A 23,870-nucleotide genomic window follows, 5' to 3' on the forward strand; every position below is an offset into this window, starting at 1 on the left:
AGGGAGCTCCACTCATTCGTGCATTCATTTCTTCGTTCATTCACTAAAGCCCCCTCGCACGTGAGGCTTTGAGTTGTTGGGTACTGGAAAATCAAGATGAACAAAGTATAAAACATGACGCAGCCCCTGGCCTCTGGCTTCTCAGACTCTAAACTATACCTAGCCCTCACCTTAAGATCCTCTAAAGAAGAAGTGCTACACATTTCCTGAAGACAAGTCATTGTTTTCAACAAGATGTGGCAAGTCATATTTGAAATCATAAATAGCACATATAAGAGAGAAGATATTGTCAGAAAGAGAATTGATTGTCCCTTGGAATGTCCTTGGGGTGACAGTCTCCTGATCCCTAAGGAAGGTTACATTCTCTTAGGTGTAAACCCAAACTCACTGCTGTCAAGTCAATTCCGGCTCATAGTGACGCTATAGAACAGAGTAGAACTGCCCCATGGGCTCTCCAAGGCTGTAAATCTTTATGGAAGCAGACTGCCACACCGTTCTCCTGTAGAGCAGCTGGTGTGTTCGAACCATCAACTTTCAGTTAGCAGCAAAGTACACGCACCCCTGCGCCACCAGGGCTCCTTTAGGTGTCAGTGGTAGACCCTATTACCCTGTTTTCACACCATAACTGTGGCTACCAAGGGCACCTTGTTCAATTGGTAGGCAAAGATGTTTCCAAAGAAATAACCATAATCACATGACCTAGAGAGGCCAACTCAGAACAGGAAGTAGGGTGGAGAAGTTAAAACAGCACAGGGATCCAAAGAGACCGTTTAAGGTAACACTGAAGAGCACAGATTTCCGTGATACACAGACCTCTGGGTTTAAGTCCTTGGGCAGTTACTTGACTTCTCCAAGCCTGATTCCTCATATCTAAAATGGGGGGGTATTAAAATAATTCTTAGTTCATAAATAGTTGTGACAACATATTTCAAGTTTCTTTAACACAGTAGGTATCTAATGGAGTGGTGGTTCATACAGAAGACCCAGGTTCGATTCCCGGCCAGTGCACCTCATGCACGGCAACCAGCCATCTGTCAGTGGAGGCTTGCATGTCGCTGTGATGCTGAGCAGGTTTTAGGGAAGCTTCCAGACTGAGACAGACTAGGAAGACCTGGTGATTGATTACTTCTAAAAATCAGCTAATGAAAACGCTATGGATCCAAACAGTCCATTCTGTATCTGATCACAGGCGTGGTGCAGGACCAGGCAGTATTTTGTACCCTTGTGCATGGGGTCAGGGACCAACTTGACAGCAGCTGACAACAGCAACAACCATACATGCGTATCATCATCATCATCATCATAGTCATCCTCTCTGAGTGATTTGCAGTAATCCAATTTCCATATTTTCTTTGACTACTTTGCAAGGTTGTTGTGAGGAGTAAAATCTAGATGGATACGTGAAAGTCTAAGACTGCAAGTGTATGGAATTAATGTTTACCCCTCCAACGTACACAGTCTAGGGCTAGTTAACTAGGACTGTACTAAACCCACCCCCTCAAAAGAAAAAAACAAACCAGTTGCCATTGAGTCTATTCTGACTCTGGGCGACATAGGGTTTTCAGCAGCTGTGATCTATCAGAAGTAGATCAGCAGGCCTTTCTTCCAAGGAGCCTCTGAGTGAATTCAGCCAACATTTTGGTTAGTAGCCAAGTGCTTAACTATTCATGCCACTCAGGGACCCCTAGGACTATACTAATCAAAAAAAAAAAAAAAAAACTGTTTCCTTTGAGTTGATTCCAACTGACGGTGACCCCACATGTTTCACAGGAGATCCGTGCTCCATATGCTTTTCAATAGCTGCAATCTTACAGAAGTAGATCACCAGGGCTGTCTTCCACAGTGCTGCTGGGTGGATTCGAATTGCCAACCTTGTGTTAGTAGCTGAGTGCTAACGGTCTGCACCACCCAGGGACTCCTATGACTATACTGTTGTTTTTTGGGTACCATTGAGACAGTTCTGACTCATAGCAACCCTATGTGATAGAGTAGAACTGCCCATAGGGTTTTCTTGGCTGTAATCTTTATGGAAACAGATCACCAGATCTTCTCCCATGGAGTCACTGGTTAGTTTCAAACCACCAGCCTTTTGTTTAGCAGCCTAGTGCTTAACCACTGCACCATCAGGGCTCCTTAGGACTATACTAAACCAAAAAACCATTGCCATCAAGTTGAGTCCAACTCATAGCAACCCTGTAAGAGATAGTAGAACTGCCCCATAGGGTCTCCAAGGAGTGGCTGGTAGGTTCAAACTGCCAGTCTTTTGGTTAGCAGACAAACGCTTAACCACTATGCCACCAGGACTACACCACCAAAAAAAAAAACCCCAAACCTGTTGCCATCCAGTTGATTCCAACTCATAGCGACCCTATAGGACAGAGTAGAACTCCCCCATAGAGTTTCCAAGGAGCATCTGGTGGATTCAAACTGCCGATCTTTTGTTTAGCAGCTGTAGTTCTTAACCACTACACCACCAGGGTTTCCAGGACTATACTAGGACTATATGAATCAGAGTGGGAAAAATCCCAACAAGACGTTTCTCCTTAGCCACCACAGCCACTCTGACCCTCTCCCTTCTTCCTGGCAGGCACTTTCTCTTTAAGACCTCCTCGGGAAGCACTCCTCTGTTCAGCAGCTCTTCTCCAGGATACCCTTTGACCTCAGGAACGGTTTATACACCACCGCCCCGCCTCCTGCCCAGGAACACCTTCTCCAGGAAGGCCTTCAAGCTGAAGAAACCTTCCAAATACTGCAGCTGGAAATGTGCCGCCCTGTCTGCCATTGCCGCCGCCCTCCTCTTGGCTGTTCTGCTGGCGTATTTCATAGGTAAGTCAGCGCAACCTGCTTGCCAACCCAGGTCATCAGGAGATGGGGCAAGGGCATGGACTTGAGAATGTAGAGGCCCTTGGCTGTCTGTACAATTTGCTTCTTGGCTCCTGGAAGAAGTAATAATGAGTGATGGATGGGAGTGATTTTTTCCTCCTGAAATCCATTTAAAGCTGATGAGTTTCTCCTTCAGGGTTCTAAATGATATTTATCAGAACTGAAATTAAACATCCTTACTGGATCCCTTCCTGGTGATGAGCTGAGAATTGTCGTGCCTGTGAACCTATCCCTCACTCCCAAAGTAGCCTTCTGCTCCCTTTCATCATTGCATTTTAACCCATGTGTATGCTCTGAAATCCAGGCAACATTGGGTAACTTTAGCCAAAAACCAAATACAAGAAGGAGAGTGATTGGCATGCCTGGGATTGTCTTGATTTGAGGGAAAGCCAAAGTAGCTAGCTGATTGTCAGAGCCGTGGAACAGAAGCATGGCGGGATTGAGAAGCCAGAGCCTACAACCGGGCTTATGTGGAATCAAATTGCCCAAATACATTTGATCTTGCCCACATCCTTCCTTTGTCTCTGTTGCTTTAGCCTCAATGCACATCTCACCATATGCTACCGATTCAGCCTCAGGTCTCTCTCCCATGCCAGCTGTGCTCCTAATGACTCAGGGATGACTTACGGTAGCAGCTTGGTGAAGTTGTTAGGGTACATTTCTTCCCATGCCAACGATGTTGGTTTGCACCCGTGGGGTGTAGCCATGTAACCATGGAAAGCAAATGATGTTGAGAGCTCGGGGGCAGGATGCCATAGGCATACCAGCATTCTGGGCTGGACCCAAACCTCGCTTGCAGCTCCTGGCCCCAACAAGGAGCTCTGGTCCTGCCGCTCTGTCAACCGAGCCTGCCAATGGCAGACCTCCTGGCCCAGGATGAGGCCAGGCCACAGTGAGGTTTGTTAAAGTTTATTTGAAACACTTGATAGTTCTGGCTTGGCTTGAGGACAACCATGACAAGCCTCCTCAGTTCAGTTTGTGCCATTTGATGTCAATCTACAAAACACTGGCAAAAGGAGGCTAACTCTGAAACAGCTCTCAACCTTATGCTAAAATCCCACCCATTTCAGAGAAAACAAAACATGCAATCCTGATCATGCTGATTTTGTCCCTTAGCACAAGCCTTCCCTTCTCCCTCAGCGTGTTGGCTTCCATACTTCCTTTATCTTCAGGCAACCCAGTCGGCATGATGCGGCATGATGCTTATCAGAGAAATAATTGGTCCGGTAATTCCAAACCTTTCTACCTAAGCTGGCTTGATGCCGGAGGAAAGTGTCTCTGCACCCCCAGAGATCCGGAGCCTAGCCCAAAGCAAATCATGACAAGTCAAAAATTGACGTGAATTTTCTGCTCTCTCCCATATCTACGCTTAAAAAAAAAAAAAAAAAAACCATAATGCTTAATATGGAAAAATAAGCTTTTATATTCATTACTAGTTACATTTCCCAGGAATGTCCTCCAAAACCGAGAAAACTGACGCGCCGGGGAAAGGCGCCATGTTTATCTGGCTGGGGCTTTGCAAAATCCTTTGTGCTTTAAACCCCAGCTTTGTTAAAAAAAAAAAAAAAAAAAAACCCATTGCCATTGAGTTGATTCCGACTCATAACGACCCTATAGGACGGTGTAGAACAGTTCCATACAATTTCCAAGAAACGCCTGGTAGATTCAAACTGCCAATCTTTTGGTTAGCAGATGTAGCACTTAACCACTATGCCAGGGTTTCCCCAGCTTTATATAGAGACCCCGATATTAAAATAATGCCTGGCTCTAACTTACCTCTTGATGAATGATAGAGTAATGGACTGGCTTGGGGGAGCAGGGTTAAGGGCATCTGTGGCACCCCTCAGTGACTTGTGTAGGCTCTTTTGTGTTGTTACAGGTAGTTTTGTGTGATTCCTCAGGTAGCTGTTTGGGGGCTTGGTGGAAGCAAATTGGATGTGCCTTCAGGGTCTTTGGTGATTTGGCTTTGTGTCAGAAACTTCAAAAACGATCCATGTGCTCACTTCTCAGGTTTAATGTTCTGCTGGGCTGTTGGGCACCATGGGGAGCCCAGATACAGAAATTGAGGCACTACCTGCTTCTGCCAATTGTGTCCCCAGTGTGCCTCCAACTCCACCTGCGGGAGAGAGATAGATGGCTATTGCCTGATTTATTGAGCTTGATAGTTAAAATATAATAGCTTTCTGTAAGGGCGATCATATAAATGGGAAACCGTATAGTGAGAGTTTAATGTTTTAATCGGGTGTGTAACTTGTAAATGATGGATTAGGAAACATATTTATCCTCAGTCTGGAGGCTACTGGAAGCTGGACCTGAGCATCTTAGGAAGGTTTATTAGTTTATAATCCATCATTTCCTATTATGTATGCTTTAGGTAAGATTATGCTTTGACCCAGGAGTATTGAAGAATAGGTTATGACTCAAAATGAGTGATGTAACAGGCCAATTTCCTCAGCAATAATGGTAAAGAGTATAGAGCCGCAGAGCCACCCTCGGCACCTCTCCAGAGACAATGGTGAGGTCGGGAAGCTTGGTGAGAGGCCAGGATCTTGAGTGGTGACCTTGGCCCCAATGTCTCCTTTCTCCTTAGCCATGGCAAAGCCACTTGCCTCCTGGGCCTTGGTTTCCTAAGTTTAAAATGGGGGCATGATGATTATTTACTCGCAGAAACTCTGAAGAATGGTGAGGATTAATTAATGTGTATAAATCACTTTGAAGATGAAAAGCAGTATATTATCAATTATAGAGCTGTAGGGGCATAAACAGTGTATTACAAACATAGAGGAAAGTGCTGTTGAGAGCAAGGAGGAATTGTGCCTACCTAGAAAACAAACCATTAGGGAAGGACAGAAGGGCAACTTGAAATCCAGCGTCCTCCTGCTAAGGGGATGGCAGCTTTGAAAACCCAAGCCCACTCTGGCTCACCCATGACTCTGAGTTCAATGAGAACATGACAGGTCCTGAAATTGAAGCATCAGCCCTGAGACCTTTCTGGATGGACCCTGGGTTCAGGCCTGCTAGGAACTCTGGCACACAGGTCAAATTATCTCCCTTGCACGTTCAAACCCATCAAGAGAAGGCTTTCCAGAAATGAGCAATTTAGAATAGTTCAGCCCCATGACAAGCTCTTCCACAGATCCAGCATGTGGTTGGGTGTAAAAGCACAGTGATGACATCCCTGGTACACATTGGAAGGTGTGGGCCTTTACCAACTCAAAAATGACCCCCCAGTTCCTGCTCATACAACTGAGGTCTGAGATCTTTTATGACAGTCTTCAACCAAATCTTCCCTAATCCTGCCAAATTCTCCCAGTGCATGAACCACATCCTGGAATAAATTACTCGGAAAAGCTGCCTGAACTCTTTTAGACCACTAGGGGACCACTTTGTGCAGCACTCAGCCCTGGCCTGAGTGGTGCCTGGAGAAAACCGGTTTAGGAGAATTTGGCTGTGAAATGAAGAAAGCTTTCTTCTCAGGAAGTTGTCTCATCTCTTCCTTGGACAGTTCAGGTATATCCATTGCCTGCAGCACGCCACGTCCCTTTATATCCCTAAGTTTTTAAATCATCTAACCTGCGTTTCCTACCTGTTTTATAGCCAATGCGCATTTTTAATCTACATGTACTTGTTACGTAGTTAGTCGTTGTCAAGTCAGCTCTGACTCCTGGTGACCCTATGTACAACAAAATGAAACGTTGCCCGGTCTCGAACCATCTTCATGATCACTAGTGTGCTTGAGTCCATCATTGAGGCTACTGTGTATTTTGAGTGCCTTCCAACGTAGGAGGCTTATCTTCCAGCACTATACTGGACAATATTCTGTTGTGATCCATAGGGTTTTCACTGGCTAATTTTCAGACGTAGATCACCTGACCTTTCTTCCTAGTCTGTCTTAGTCTGGAAGCTCTGCTTAAACCTGTCCACCATGGGTGACCCTCCTGGTGTTTGAAATACAGGTAGCATAGCTTCCAGCATCCTAACAATACACAAGCCACCACAGTATGACAAACTGATGGATGAGTGGTGGTTTTATCTAAACAGTGTACATAGAATAACTGGCATTACCCTTATGCCTGCTTAGAATTGTAAGTTTTTCCATTTAAAACACTTTTATGTAATTATTAAATTTGATCCATGCCCCCAGTCTCCAACACACAACACAGCAGAAAATAAAATTGACATATTAGGATCAGTTGACAGGAGTCAACACCAAGGCCCAGAGAGTCTAAAGTCACTCAGCTGATTAGTTGCAGGGCCAAGCCCAAGCCCTTGGTCTCCTGATGTTCAGTCGAACACCCTTCCCTTGGCTCCTCTCTCTTCAAGATTGCAGTCAGCCAGATTTTCTAAATGCTGTATGAATCCCTGGTGGCACAGTGGTTAAGAGCTATGGCTGCTAACCAAACGGTTGGCAGTTCGAATCCACCAGCTGCTCCTTGGAAACCCTAGGGAGCAGTTCTACTCTGTTCTATATTGTTGCTATGAGTTGGAATCGACTCTACAGCCACAGGTTTGGTTTTGGGGTTTTGGTCTGAAACCTCCATGATCCCTTTTTTTTAACATCGCTCCCCTCACTAAGCCCTGTCCTTGTTAGCAAGAGAGTAATTGGTTCCTAGTCATCTTCCGCAGGAGCTCTGGTGGCACAACGGTTAAGCACTTGGTTGCTAACCAAAAGGTTGGCGATTCAAACCTGCTCTACCGGAGAAAGACCTGGCGATCTGATTCCGTAAAGATTACAGCCAAGAAAACTCAATTGGGGCAGTTCCACTCTGTCACTTAGGGTCACTATGAATCAGAATCGCCTCGACAGCACCCGGCATTAACAACAATCATCTTCTAATATAGCAAACAGATATCATAGCTCCTCCTGTGTCTCCTAGCCTATCTTCATGTTCCTGTTTTCCCAAATATCTTCTGTTACAGGGATCAGCAAAGCTTTTCCGTAAGGATCTAGATAATAAATAGTTTTGGCTTTGCAGGCCCTACGAACTCTGTCATAACTATGCAGCTCCGCCATTGAAAGGCAAAAGCAGCCACAGATAGCACATAAATAGGCGTGGCTGAGCTCCAATAAGCTTAAATTATGAACACTGAAAGTTGAATTTTATATAATTTTCACATGTGGCAAAATGTTATTCTTCTTTTGATTTTTTTCAACACATTAAAATGTAAAACGATTCCTCAGCTCACGTGCCATACAAAAAAAGGTGTGGCAGACTGGATACGGCCCCCACACTGTAGTTTTAAAGCCCCGGTTTGATTGTACTAATGTTCTTTTCCTAGGAATAGCTTTTCAGCGTGTCGCCATCTTTATTAAAAAAAAAAAAAAATTGCTTTCAAACTGGCTAAGAGTCCAACCATATGTCCACAGTAAATGAAACAGGTGATTGACATTTTCATGATGAATAATTACATCTGACTTTCTGGCCCAAACCAGGAAGTAGGAAAAGCAAGCACCCTTTCTCTGTAGTTAAAAACTTCCTACAGGGTAAAGGTCTCCATCCTAATAGGGTAGCCTTTACTAGACTGCTCCCAACAGTGTCCCAGCCCACTGCTGGAGTAGAATTACTGAGTCATCTCACTGGCTGCGTGCTTTTTTCCTCAGCTGTCGGTTACTGGGGGTTCTTCTGCAAAATCGTTGCCTGGTTTTAAAAAATTACTCAGTGACTGATGCCTTCTCTGTTTTAAGCTGTCCTACAGGTTGTAACACTGCTCAGTCACTGAACGATCATTGCTTTCTCGTCGGAGGTTCATGTTCGAGCAGCTCTAGAACCAGTTGCCAGGGAGTTGACTGGGACTCATGGCAACCCCGTGTGTGTCACAGAAGAACTGTGCTCCTCAGGGTTTTCAATTACTGATTTTCGGAAGTAAATTCCAAGCCTTTCTTCCTAGACACCTCTGAGCGGACTCAAACCTCCAACTTTACGGTTAGCAGCCGAGTACATTAGCCATTTATACCACCCAGGGACTCCAGAGTAGATCTGGGTTCCTTAAGGGCATAGAATGTTCACACATCAAGGAAGAAAGATGCTTCCCGTGTGCATTTGCTAAATCCAGATAATCCTAGAAATTCTAATTTGAGAGTCAACACTCTGTTCAGCATGACACCGGCCTTAGACTGTTGCCCCTGAGTTAGAAACAATATGTAACGTGCGTTGAGCTTCTGTCAAAAACTCTTCACGCGATTGGGGTGGGGGTGAGCGTAGAAAGATAAGAGCATTTATGTCATCCTAAATTAGTTTTTAGCTCTTCAGATCTCTGCCAAACTAAAATACATGTATACACACACACACACATTTATGAAAGTCACCTTGTCTTTTTTTACTACAGTAATTCCTGCCAAATATGAAATACTATGTTTTAAGCAAGCTGCTGAACGCTGTCTTCTACCGCTCTGACTTTGATCTGGGAAGAACGCGAGCCATCAACATGTCAGCATGTTAAAAGTGTGGTAATTTGGGGTGCTTTCAGTTTCTTTTGAAAACAATGAGAGATTATTTTCTATGGAAACTAAAAGCCTACAATGTGTTTAAAGTTGCTGTACTTGAAAATTGATATGTTGAGACTCATACTGACGAATCCCGCGATCTCGGCTGCTAGTTTGTGTATTCCCGTCTTGCTCAGCGGAGCAGGTTTGGGGAAAATATAAAGAAAATGACAGGAAATGATGAGAACGGTACACTTACCTGCAGCCTCGGAAAAAAATGTTGGCCCTCTCATTCAAGCTCACTGCTCATGGACTTTCCAAACCAAATCAAACACCAAACTAGTTGCTTTTGAGTCGATTCTGACTCATGGTGACCCCAGGTGTGTCAGAGTAGAACTATGCCCCATAGGGTTTTCAGTGGCTGATTTTTTCAGAAGTAGATCTCCAGGGCTTTCTTCTGAGGCACCTCCGGGTAGACTCAAACTTCCAACATTTTGGTTAGCAGCCGAGCCCATTAAGTATTTGTACCACCCAGGAATTTGCTGGGCTGTCCAGAGAAATGGTAAAGCTCACTCTCCTGTATGCATTCCAAATGATGTATTTCCCCCCTGTTGTTTAAAGGGCAAAATGTTCATGATTAAATCTTGACAGTTCAGAAAATAACCTTACTATGCAACTCCCCGGCCCCAGATGGTCAAACTTTGCAGTTAGCCTCACACACAGGACAAGAGAGCTGCCCACAAATAAGCCAGGGGACCCAGTTACCTTATCTGTTTGGATGTTAGAGCAGACTCCTTATCTAATAGATATGCTAATGTGTTCATACCTGGTAATAAAGTCATGTCAGTGCTTACCCACTGGTGAGTCTTTGGCCGTGGACTTGCCAGTTCACAACTGTACACCTGATTTCACAGGGTCTATTGATTTTTTTTATTGATTTAGTGAAAGAAAATTTTTTTATTGATTTTTTTTATTGATTTAGTGAAAGAAAATTAATCCATTAGCTAGGTCTCCATCACCTAGTAGCCACGTGGCAATATTTGAGTTCTTCTGCTTCAGAAAAGAATATGATTTCTTTAAAAATGTATTTGTGCCAGTTAACCAAAACCGAACCCAAACCCATTTCTGTCGTGTCGATTTTGAGCTTGAGGGACTTAAAACGCTTTTGAGCTGCTCATTAGTTAAGCTTTCTTGCTCAAGACACCTGTCAGAGACTTAATGGTCTGACTGAGACTAGAGGGACCCAGTAGGTCATGGTCCCTGGACCCTTTGTTAGCCTAAGACTGGAACCATTCCTGAAGCCAACTCTTCAGATAGGGATTGGACTGGACTATAAGACAGAAAATGATACTGGTGAGGAATGAGCTTCTTAAATCAAGTAGATACATGCAACTATGTGGGCAGCACCTGTCTGGAGGGGAGATGAGAAGGCAGAGGACGTCAGAAGCTGGCTGAATGGACATGGGAATACAGGGTGGAGTGAAGGAGTGTTCTGTCTCGTTAGGGGGAGAGCAGCTAGGAGTACACAGCCAGGTATGTATAAGTTTTCATATGAGAGACTGGCCTGATTTGGAAACTCTTACTTAAAGGACCAAAAAAAAAAAGACACCTGTCAGAAGTCAAGGTAGTCAACCGGTAGAGGGCTTTTTCACCATAACATTACGCACTCTTCAGCTACCTCCGGGTTGATCCCAACTCACGTGTTCCCATGCATGTCATATTAGAACCGCGCTCCACAGCGTGTTCAATGGCTGAGTTTTCTGAAGTAGATTACCAGGGTTTTCTTCCGAGATACCTCTGGGTGGACTCGAACCTCCAATCCTTCAGTTAGTGGGGGTGTTTTAACTGTTTGTACCATTCAGGGACTCCAACAGGCAAGGACGATGAATGAGAAAGAGGAAGCAACTCCTAGTCCTGACTTTGTAGTGCATCTTAATGCAGGACCAGAAGGTAGCAAGCAAGTATGGCGGCCCCTTGCTGCTTAAGAACCGTGACATAGGTAGGAAGGAATCATATCACCTAAGGACCCAGCACTTTTTGGCTCCACAGAGTATGTGTTGAGTGTAGAGTGCTCACCACCTCTGTCCCACTTGAATCAGCACTAAGGTCTTTGTCCTGAACTCTCTTTGTGACAATGATGTCTTTAGCAGTTTTCAGTCCAGAAGCACCAATGGGATGCAGGGACATCATTGTCCCGCTCCACACACTCTATTTATTTGATGGAACCCCTAAGGGTATTGACCAGGCTTTTTTTTTCCCACTCTCACCACCACCCCCCCCCAAAAAAACCCACCTACCGGTCAGTTGCCATCAATGTGTTTTCAACTCATCGTGACCCCATGTGTGTCCAAGCAGAACTTTGCTCCATAGGGTTTTCGATGGCTGATTTTTGGAAGTAGATCACCGGGCCTTTCTTCCAAGAAACCTCTTGGTGCGTTTGACCTGCCAACCTTTCATTTAGTAGTTCAGCATGTAAATATTTGTGCCACCTAGGGACAGGAAGCTTTTAAACGCCTAGTTTCCTAAATATTTTATTTGTTGGTTTATTTGTGTATGATTCATGATTTGGAGCCCTGGTGGCACCGTGGTTAAGAGCTCGACTGCTGACCAAAGGTCGGTAGTTTGAATCCTCCAGCATTTGTTGGAAACCCTGTGGGGCAGTTCTACTCTGTCCTATAGGGTCACTATGAGTAGGAATCGAGTCAGCAACAGTGGATCACAGGTTTTCATGATTTAGGGTTCTGGGTACAGCTTCTAATGTACCATAACCCAGTGCCGTCGAGTCGATTATGATTCATAGCGACCCTATAGGACAGAGTAGAACTGCCCCACAGAATGTACCATAGGCAAGTATTATTTCAGTCTACATTTTATCCTCGACACAGTTGCAGAGGTTCTTGCCTTGCCTTGGTGGTTAGACAAGAATCAGCTTGATGTAATAGAAAGCTCTTGTGGGCTTTCGTATCAGAAAGACCTGGGTCCAAATTCTAAATTTTATACATAAAAGTCACATGACCGTGGGTTTGCTATTTCATCTCCCCATGCCTTAGTTTCCTCATCCAAAAAATGGGGATAATTCCTAATTTGTGAGGATGTTTCAAGTGCTCACTGAAATGATACATGCATACAATTTTTCTTCAAATACGTCATCAGTTATGTGAAGTGTCTTACTGGACACATCCCTGTGGGGGAGAAAATGTTACCAATTAAACTATGACACAACCTCTTAGCATTTATCATTTCATTCTTGTATTTTTGGCAAGAAGTAGACCCGGACCACCTCAATATTATCATGACAAGTATAAGATGCATTCTGATTTCAGAGATGCAAAAATGTGATTAAAAATGAGCCTTAGAATCAGGGAAATACGATGGTACCTGGCACATGGTAGAAACCGAACTACTTCATGCCTCCACAGAGTACGTGCTAACAGTAAAGTGTTCAGCACCTCCTGGAGCTACTGTGATTATTATATTGGCTACTACACATCTAGATCAGGCCCAATACAAAGAGTGAACCAGAGTCTGGGACCATTGTATCTCCAGCACCCAGCACCTTGTAGGCAATCGATAAATATTTGTTGAATTAATGAATGTTGATTAGGTTAGGGCTGAAGGTTGATTAGGGTTAGGGCTGAGTTGGATCATTTATGGAAGATATTTTCCTCCCTTTTTTTGCCACTCCCCCTTAAAGGGAAGTTTCTGATTTCCTGAGGTTGTAATTGTCTCCGTTCCAAAACTGAATTTCCAAGTTAGAAAGGAACAGCTGGCGGGGGGTGGGGGGGTGGGGAGGGGCTGTGTAAGCACCACATTTAAGCCCTCTAGCAGGAATCTGTGATTCCCTGAACCCGAGAGAGCTAGCGGAGGGAAACTGGGAAGCCTTTGCATCTGGCATACAGCCACCAGTTGGCACTTGCCTTACAAAAGTGTAGCAGAATTTAGTTGGAGTTCAAGGTGAAGAAGCAAATAATGGCATAAATCTGAAAGTCTGTTGGCTGTTTCTCTGTAAATGAGGATGTGCTATGAAATGAAAGCAATTGCTACAAGGCACCAAATAGAGAAAAGAACTATTATATGGTGAATTAGGTCCGTGTACACAAGCCATACAGAATCTTCTATGTTCTGAAATGCCCAGCTTAGCTTTGTAGCCTCACACAACAGAAGTGTGACCCAAAAGCGAACTTTTAAAACATACATGTGTCTCTTGAGGTCAGCTTAACCTAGACTTTTTTGTGTCATCCACTGAATACTCCTTCACAGAAAACGCATATTTTGGCTGTTGAGAACAGACGTCCAGAATTTTTACTTGAGCCCATTTTTCCATCAAATAAATAGTTGATTGTATTATACGTAACATTTAATTATATCGCGGTAAAATTTTATTATGTTATTTTAGAGTAACTATTTCTCATAATAAGAGAGCAAATGGTCCATCAACTTTGTTAACACATTTAAGATTACTGTAGAAAAAGGGATAATGCATCGCATTTTCTGCTAATTTCATCTTTTTTTGTGTTATCAACCTTCAAGCCTTAAAGAATAAGTAAATAGAATGTATCAAAAAATATAATAGTACTAATCTGAGTGTTGAAAAGACCTTGGCTGAAAAAAATATTGTTCTCCTTCCTGGAAAGAGAAAGATACTTATAAGGTAATATGTAACATCTTTCAAAGGCTTTTTTTTTTTTTTCCCTTAAAAACCAAAGCGGTAGATGAGAAGGGAGGAAAGCTTTGCTTCCAGTCTCTGCATTGTTTTTATCATGACTTCCTTGGCGGCTGTCAGGGAAGGTCCTTCCCTTGGGATGGATTTTCAGTTGAGTTAGGTCATTTGTGGGAAGACTCATGCAAACATGCCGTGCTTTCCCCAAGGGACTCTGATCTTTCTAAAAGAAAGGCGTATTACCTCGCTTTTGCCTTTGCAGTCATGATGCAATTCTATCAGTTTGCTTACTTACATTACACCATGAGCGTCTTAGAGTCACGTTAATGAAGTTTACATTAGACTTGCTTACGTTCCACAGGGATGGCTAAGTGGCGGTGTGTCAACTGGATTCTCTTCTTCAGGCCGTGAGAAACACAATGACATTGTTCAAGGAATTGCAGGGTGCCTTTGAATTTGGTATATTTTCAAAACTGGTTTTAGGGCTACTTTCTGCCCCAAATTTCTCAAACACAGACTTCTGGGGCATTAGCTGAATTTAGATTACGTGTGTTTAAGCTTTCTTTTAATAAGCACACTTGTAGCCTTACCGAATTTCATGGGAATCGTACTCTTTTTTTTCCATGAAAGAAATTCTTATAACTTTTACGTTAATTTTATATTAATTAATTTAAAATGTATTACATTTATGTATATTAATCTTCTGGAAATCCTGGTGGCATAGTGGTTAAGTGCTACAGCTGCTAACTGAGAAGCTGGGAGTTCGAATCTGCCAGGTGCTCCTTGGGAACTCTGTGGGGCAGTTCTACCCTGTCCTGTAGGGTCTCTATGAGTTGAAATCAACTGGACAGCAGTGGGTTTGGTTTTTTTTTTTTTTTTTTGGTATATTAATCTTCTGTTTTTCCATTGGACAGGAAATCTTATTTAGGCAAGTGATTGGCCAGCCACCCGCTATGCTGGAACCTACTATCCAGCCTCAGAATCCAGGTCATTTTTATTTGAAATGATCTCTTAGGCACAGAGGCTAATAAGCAAGCCCAGAAGATAGTACAGTTAATGGAAGAGTTTAGAGAGCCTGGGGCAAGTTATGTTTTGCATAAAAGGTTTATGCCATGGCATTAATCAAGCATACACAGGTAACGGAGGGCATGGGAGTTTTACTTTTCCCAGATACGTCAGCAAATAAAACTAAAAGGCTTTTTATTAACTCATTGGAATGAATCAATGGTTAGTCATCTTACCTTTTTTTATTTTTTTCTTAGCATCTTCCCTGGAAGTGTAGAGTGGTCTAACCACTGCATGATAAGAAATTGAGAAGATTTGTGTCTATTTTTACTCCCTCTGTTTTGTCAAATGACAGCATTTCCTCCTCCTGAATTTACTTTAAAAACTGTAAAGCTTCTAAGAGAGAGACAAAAAAAAAAACCTGGCCCGTGATTAGCTTACGCTTCTTGGGACCATAGCAGTGAAGAATGAAGAGTCACAGAAAGAGGAATAAATACTAGACAGAGTGAGGTGAAATTAAGAGAAGTTAGAAAAAGGCATAAGAAGCTATGAATAGAACAATTGTAAATGTTAACTAGCAACACAGACGATGAAATGCCATACATCAGGCAGGAGACAAGATGGAACAATTAGAAAACACAAGTATGGGGGGAAAAAATGATACCCAGCTTACCCAATTACACATAAAACTCCACACAATTTCTTGAACCAAGAAGTTCAACCAAGGTAATGAGATGAAAAGCAATCGCTGAGAATTGCTTGGAGGTGCTGTTTCACCACCTCATCTGACATCGTTAAACTTTTGGTTCCCTCAAGAACTACTTAGATCAACAACAGCGGACAGCTCAACATTTATCCCAATAAACCGGAAAGCTACCATGATACAGAAAATTGAGTTTATAGACACAGCAGGCTCTGGCCTAATAGATGAAAGTAATGCATCTAATGTTGAGCATCAATCTATATTTCAAATATAGAGTATGAAGGAGGGACTCTAAAAATACCTCCTCCTGCAAAATCATTTGTTACCAAGGGCGGTTGATCTTCTGTGTGTCTAATTGATATCCATGTAATTCAGCTATAATCCTTGCTACTAAAATGATGTAAGAGATTGAAAGAATGAATGCGGGAGTGCATTCCCAGAAGAGCACTGAAAGTTGGGGATTGGAAATCACCTTTGTTTTCAAACCTGTGGTCTTTGAAATGATCCTTAAAGCCAGAGAGCAAGTATCTTTGTTTTCTAATTAAGTGAGGATATTCCTGCAAGTCTTCTTTTCAATCTTGATCAAAAATATAGGAGGGAGGAGAATTGTTTTCCCCCGGATCTTTCCCTGCCTTAGTTTGCTTATCTTCATGGTATAGAGGAAGGTCAAGTAGAGATATTTGTGCCTACCCTGCAATTAAAGCTCTCAGTCAAGTTCAATGGATTTATAAACTTCTAGCATGTAGGAACATCTCTTAGTCCCTAATCACGCAGGTCATGATCTATGACAGGACATGGGTATGTCCAGACTGACAGCAACTCCGCCCCTCACCCAAATCATGACTGGCTATGGTTGGGGCAGGGGAGGGGTGCGGGACTGTGAAATAGAAGACAGGGCAGTCAGCCCCAATATCTGGGATTTGTGTAAATGGTGCACAACTACCCTTACACCCCCAGACCCTGCCCTGAAACATGTTTTTAATATGTGCGTAGTTTTTTAAATTTTACTGTCATAAGATATATATAGCCTAAAATTTGCCATTTTAATTATTTTTAAATGTATAATTCAGTGACATCGATTACATTCACAAAGTTGTATAACCATCACCATCTATTTCCAAAACTTTTCATCACCCTAAACAGAAACCTAGTACCCCATTAAGCAATGACTCCCAATTCTCCCCTCTCCTAACCCCTAAACAAAAAAACCAAACCCACTGCCTTCGAGTCCACTCTTTGGACCTTATAGAACAGAGTAGAACTGCCCCCCCTAGGGTTTCCAAGGAGCAGCTGGTGGATTTGAACTGCCGGCCTTTTGATTAACAGGCAAGCTCTTAACCACTACACCACCAGGGCTCCCTTCAACCCCTGGTAACCACCAATCAACCTACATGGTGTCTGTGCCTATTCTAGCTATTTCATGTGAGTGGAATCATACAGTATTTGTCCCTTTGTGTCTGACTTACTTCACTCAGCATGACGTTTTCAAGTTTCAGCCACGTCATAGTGTGTATCAGGACTTATTTCTCTGTATGACTAAATAATATTCCATTGTCTGCATATACTATATTTTGCTTGTCCATTCATCTGTTGATGGACACTTGGGTTGTTTCCACCTTTTGGCTATTGTGAGTAATGCCGCAATGAACATGGGCATACAAGTATCTGTTTCAGTCCCTGCTTTCAGTTCTTTTGGGTATATAGTAAACAGCCGAATTGCTGGGTGCTATGGTAATTCTGTTTAACTTCTTGAGGTGCCGCCAAACAATATGTGCACATTTTAATGAAATGCTTTGACAGGTGAGTTTGGTTTGACTTTAAGGAAGCCAGCTTCTAGGCCTGCTTCCTAAAGTTTAATCTTTCACAATGTTTGTTTGCATTGGATAGAGTGGACATCACGGTTTCTCCTTCTTTTTTCCTACCCTATCCATTCCACCTTTAAATACCCTTGGAGGAAGTCCAGATTTATCTAGCTCTGTTAAGTTTAATTTTTTAAAAGTAATATACATAATGCAAAATAACATTAAAGTTAACTTAATTTTAGGCTTTTTAAAATTTTACCAGTCCTCTGATTTGCGGCTTTTTTCCAACTGTTACCCTCTGTTCTTTCAGTGAAGGTCATTGGTGTGAAAGTGCTGCCCAAAGACTCATGGTCATGGCCCTGTCTTGAGGAAATGTCTCTGTTTCCTTGGTGGGGGTATGGATTCTGATTGCATGGTATTTTAGACTCCTTCAAAACTGACTGGAATTAGGGCTTTTGGAAAGGTCAGCTGACCTGGCAGTGATAGCTGTATTGTAGTGAAATACTGATGGCTTGTTTTAATGTCAGAGGCAAACAGGAGAGTGCACCTCACTGAAATGTCTGCAGCTAAATTTATCTTGAAGGAAGAAAAGGGAATGTCTGTCATCTTTGGATGACTAAGGGATTTATTAACCAAGCTGTGTACCCCACCCTGGATGAATGCTGTCAAAACATGAAAAAAAAAAAAAGCACAGAGATTTCACAAAAAGCCAAGCCTGAACTTTTCTCGTAATTGCATGTCTGAGTACCCTTGCTAATTTGGTCCACGCCCTTTGTAATTTGTTCTTCATCACACAGTATCGCTGCATCACCCCTAACCAAAAGCTGCACTATGTCTGTATCTTCCATACTACTACAAACCAAAAAAGGAGACCAGCTAATTGGGAAGATACCCAGAGCGGACCAGTCATCACACTCTTCAAAAACCACTCACCAGGGTGTCTATAAACCAAAACAAACCCATTGCTGTCAAGTCAATTCTGACTCACAGCGACCCTATAGGACAGAGTAGAACTGCCCCATAGGGTTTCCAAGCAGCAGCTGGTAGATTCGAACTGCTGACCTTTCTGGTTAGCAGCGAGCTCTTAACCACTGTGCCACCAGGGCAGCTATGGACTCTGCCTTGGTGGAAATGTAAAGAGACTATAGACATGAAAAATAACTAGGTGGGAATTGCAGAAAATGGAAAAGAGGATTAGATTCTTTATATGGTCCAATAGCTGTCAAATGCTGGCTGATTTTCATTTGTGTGATAGGCCAAATAGGGTGCAGACCCTAATGGCAGATACTATTTGGGCATAGGATAAAAAAAAGTAAGTGCCACAAGAAAAGGAAAGAAAAAAAATATGGAGAGCCATTCCTTTGAGTAACCGTAGTACATATTGTGTGTGTATGTCTATAAAACCTTTTGCCATCGAGTCAATTAAAAAAACACCATCGCCATCGAGTCGATTCCAACTCAGGGTGACCTCATATGCGTCAGAGTAGAACTGTGCTTCATAGGATTTTCAATGGTTGACTTTTCAGAAGTAGATCACCAAGCCTTTCTTCCATGGTATCTCTGGCTAAATTCGAACTGTTGACGTTTCAGTTAGTAGCCAAATGCCTAACCATTTACACCACCCAGGGACCCTCTGTGTGTGTGTGTGTGTGTGTGTGTGTGTGCGCGCGTGCGCGTGTGTGTATGTATATACACATGTGTGTGTGTTCCCGGGACTATGAAACAGAAGAAGGCCAGATGAGTAACAAGTTAGAATTATAGTTCCCATCGGCTTCCGTAGAACAAGAAGGAACCACGTACTCACCACTGGCCTAGTGAATAAATGGATCTCAAGCTTCACGGTCAGTTCAGAAAATCCTCTGACTTAGATTAAGCCAGTTCTTATTTTTCCAGTAGAAGATGAGGCTACAGTTTTAGCCCATCAGTTCACAGCCCCGGTGCCGGCATCCTAAGAGACTCTATCCGTTTATCTGCTAAAGCCAAAGAAAGGAGCAAGACGTGAGAGGGGGAAAGCAAGCCGGTGGCCCAGGAAAGATTACTCTAACGTCGAATGGAGAGGCTTCAAATCTCTACCCTGAACCATCTGATCGTGGTGCAGTCCTGAGGCTCTAGCACCCAAGCCTTGCCGTAGAGTCTTGACTACAGGTTTCTCACATATGCATAAAGGTTCTTCTTTGCATAGAAAAGAATTTTGATTTGGGGCTTTAATGCCTTTGAATGTGCATCAAGAGTAACTCTGACATGCTCTCACCATACCCTTGAAATCCTAAAATAAATAATAGAAACATTGTGATTTAAAATATAATTCCAAATACTAACTGGCTCCCGCTGCCTAGATGAGTAATAAGCTTCAATAAATGTGTGACAAGCACAAGGCTCTTCAGTATGAAGAGTAGTGAGGCCTCAGAAATAGAAATAGGTTTTTCATTACATGAGGGATTATGTTCAGCCTGACTGTGGAGCCTGTTCGCGGGGCCACAGCTGCGTCTTCTGCCTGCGATCGTATTAAGCAGTAATAGCGAAACAGCGATGTGCAGCCTGAAATAGCGCTGTGTTTTAGGGAAGAGAGAAAAATCGCGTTCTCACGCTTAAGTTGGGATTACCGTTGTTTATGACACAGTTTCCCTTAAACTTCCATCCATCTGTGCTAATGAGCTACAATTTGAGTCAGGTTCCACCTGGGTGCCTGCAAAACGCGTGAGGACGCCAGGGATGGAGAAATCGAGATGGTTTTATTTTTTGGTTTATGCTCATCAAAAATACAAGCCTACTTCTTTTCAAAGGTTGTACCAAGTTTTTTGTTTGTTTAATTCCAACGAAACTCAACCATCCATTTGAGTTTTTCCTATTACTGGAACTCAAGAGCCAGTACACTTGCTCCAGTCTTCCCTCCTTTCCAGGACTGGGATGGGTAGTAGGGAAACTGATGTGAGCCCAGTGGTGGCACTGCCTGGCCTCATGGCAACCAATGGCACTATAGAGTCTTCAAAGAGGCGTTTCAGTAGGTATTTTAGGAAGGTTTTTTTTTTTTTTTTAGGGTTCCATAAGATAAATAGACACCCATCACAAAGACAGCTGATGATCAATTTGAGGTGGGTTTTCCTTCTTAGACATTATCAACAGGATTTCCTACCTCTATTACTTTTTGCTCAAAATAATGACTTATTGAAGCTTAATACTTCAAGGATCATTCTTCACCTGAATCAGGAAACCTGGTTGGTAGCTATGACAGCTCCTCAATGTCAAGTCAGCTAGCTATCATTGTAGTAGAAGAAAGCACTAGATTTGGATTAGGAAACTAGGTTCAAATCTCAACCTTTGCTAACTGAGTGCTTTTGGGAAGGTTGATTAAATTCTCTGAGCTTCATTTCTCTCAACCGTAAGGTTGATTACAGTTATAATGATGGTGATACCTTTTTCATAGTCATTCTATCTAAAGTTTAATAGTAGGTATTGATATTTTTATTATGATTGCTCTTTGGGCATTCATTCAAGAGAAAACATACACAAATGCTAACTTGTCATTTAGCGATTGAGCTACAAAGATCAGAGAAGGGAGAAATCCCCAAGGGCTGGAGTAGTTGAGGATAACTTCATGGAGGAGGCTCCAGCCAGACCCAGTCCTGGGATGATGGATAGAAATTGGGCTGGGAATAGGCAGAGAGGTATTCCAGACAGAGGAACCCAAACCAGCAACAGGGAAGAGAAGGGTCCAAAAAACAGAGTCTGTTGAGGAGGAAATGAGGAGCTCAGAGGGCGAGGAGAGGGTTGCCTATTTAAGAGCGGTGGAAAACAGTAAGTGGGGTAGGGCAGGACCAAAGATAGATGACCCAGAAATCTGGAAGGAGGTTCAATTTGATTAATTTAACAATAGGGTAGTGCTTTAAGTTCATGAAGGGAGTGTAACATGATAAAATTATGACATATCATGTCAATTACTTAGGAGATGCTCCATGAATATTTATTTGCTAATTGTTGGAGGATTCAGGATAGAGTGGGAAATGGGACAAGAGACAAGGAGACTTATGAAAAGGTTCTGGCAATAATTAATGGGTGTGTGGGTTGGTGAGGGCCCAGATTAGAAGCAGAGTCGTGGAAATAGAGATTCAGAGTGAATCTGTGAGACATTTCTCCCTAAAGAAAAAACAATTTGTGATAGTTTGTATTGTGTTGACTATGGAGAATGAAGAAGACAGAAGTAGCCAATATGACCTTCGGGTTTCTAACCTGGATCCCTAGAGGAATATTGTCAGCGTGAGGGAATCGAAAAATTAAAATTAACTCACCATCTTGAGATTGCCACTCACTTTTCTAAAAGCGTGGTTGGCCAAGACATTTTATGTTGGTATGTAACTCGACCAGGGCTGGCAAGAAGCCATTCTTTGTTAATGCACTCAGTAAATCTCTGTGCAGTTTCTTTATTACGAGAGGGCCCTTTGATCCAATAAAGCCCATCAAGACCCTTTCTGAGGCATTCGATTTGGCTTTTGTATGAAAGTCAGCAGAGAAAAGAAGAGCAGAACTGGGTTAAAACTGAACTCTAAAAGGCTAACAAAATTCCTATGTAACATAGCAAGGGGCTCATATGTAGTGCAAATTTGGTGAACCAAAAAGAATCATCAGGATTGATCTATGTAACAGAAAGAGAGAGAGAGAGTTGAGTTTCAACAGGTCCATTTGTAAACAGAAAAACACACTTCGTGACTTGAAGGCACTTGCCTTACAAATGCAGAATGTGGCCCTGGGAGTTGGTACCATTGCCCTTTTAGATGTGAGGCAGTGAAGCTTACAAATGAAAATCTTAAAAGAAGAGACGTGCTTTTTGATCAGCTGGTGAAAGGCAGGTTTAAAATTCTGATAAATTTGCTATATATTCACTGTATGAGCAAGTTTAAACTATCAGGCAGCTTGCCTGTGTATATGAAAATGAGGCTGACTCACTGTACCCAGGCTGAAGGGTGAGATGGATGAAGTTGGTAATGGGTTTATGGATCCAGGCAGAGAGGCCAGACATCAGGGAGAGAGCCTTTGCCCTCCTTTCCCCCCACCCCCTCCCCCCACCTCCACCACACTGGAGTCTCAATTTCATTTCTATACTTTAACATTTGACTGAAATGCATGAAATACACTCTTAGATGCTTGGTGCCCAAAGTCAGGCATAAAACAGTATGCTTACCTGGGGAATTTCAGAATTAGCTTCCAAACTAACCAAGATAATTCAGGCCCCAAAGGCACTTTAGCTTATGCTGGCTGGATGGACTGTGTGGGCGATCCTAAATTTAGTAGATAATGGTGTCTGTGTGCTGTCTTCTTACCTTCATTCCTCCTCTTCCCTCTTCAAGTCTCCTTTCTGCTGTACAGGGGATAAGGTTTGGCCATGAGACCAGATATCCATTTCTATCCAGTTTTTTACCCTATTCCATTGTGCCAGTACAGCTAATTCAGGGGCTAACCGAAAGGTTGGCAGTTCAAGTCCACCCAGAGGCACCTCAGAAGACTCTACTTCTGGGAATCTACTTCCAAAAAAATCAGCCATTAAAACACTATGGAGCAAGAAAAAAAAGTTTTAATTTTAAAAAACTGAAAGCCAGAAAAACAAAAACACTATGGAGCACAGTTCTATTCTGACACACATGGGGTTGCCATAGTCGGAAGCAACTCCATGGCAGCTGGTCACTGATTTTATACCTGGAATAAACTAAATCAGTAACCATTTCCCAACTCAGGTTGGGTTACTACGGAGATCAGACCCTTATCTTCTCCACTTCAGCCGGTAAAGGAGGCAATCAGAGGACAAAACTATGATGATCCCACCCCTGAGGAATCCAGAGTCCTTCTGCAGCCTTGCCAAGCCCCAGTGAGAGAGAAGTCGCTGGGGTTGGATGTCACCTCTTATATGATAATTAATTGAGGTGTGCATTACCAACAAGCCCATAGCACAGTCATAAATATGCAGAGTTATTACTTTTTAAAGTGACATTTAAATTTAGTTTAATTAGTTGACTTATTAGCCAGGTTAGAATAATCACAGGATAACTACTATGTTATCTTCTAATAGTGTCCCTGTAGCTGACAACACTTTGAAAGCCTCTTTAAAATATAAAGGAACCTGTTCTTGGGATTCAAAGGTTTGATGAGAGTTGTAAGACATCCAGGAGAAATATAAAGTGGAGTTTGAAATAAAGTAACAGGCTCTTAATCATGGGCTAGATTGTAAGAGAACAGCTTACACCGTTCTTGCAAACCAACGTGTCATTTATTGAGTGTATAATGAAATCACGTGTATGAATATTTTCATGCAAAGCAGCCTTCCGCTAAAGATTTTTCCCTCTTCAGTGCTTCGTAGTATATACAACAGAGTCTTTTAGAACAGCGTTTTACAAGTTCAAGACC

The 23,870-nt window shown here is 42.7% G+C and overlaps 1 protein-coding gene across 5 annotated transcripts in view; it reads left to right on the plus strand.

Moving 5' to 3' along the window:
- Positions 1 to 23,870, plus strand: part of TENM2 (teneurin transmembrane protein 2) — a 1,060,479-nt gene that overhangs the window by 760,205 nt on the left and 276,404 nt on the right. For all 5 annotated transcript variants that reach the window (XM_010592330.3, XM_010592333.3, XM_003404644.4 and 2 more), the window contains one exon: positions 2,588 to 2,826. In XM_010592330.3, the coding sequence (XP_010590632.1) occupies positions 2,588 to 2,826 (239 nt within the window). The remainder of the gene's footprint in view (positions 1 to 2,587; positions 2,827 to 23,870) is intronic.

The sequence above is a fragment of the Loxodonta africana genome, chromosome 2, assembly GCF_030014295.1.
Source record: "Loxodonta africana isolate mLoxAfr1 chromosome 2, mLoxAfr1.hap2, whole genome shotgun sequence".
Taxonomy (NCBI): Eukaryota; Metazoa; Chordata; class Mammalia; order Proboscidea; family Elephantidae; genus Loxodonta; species Loxodonta africana.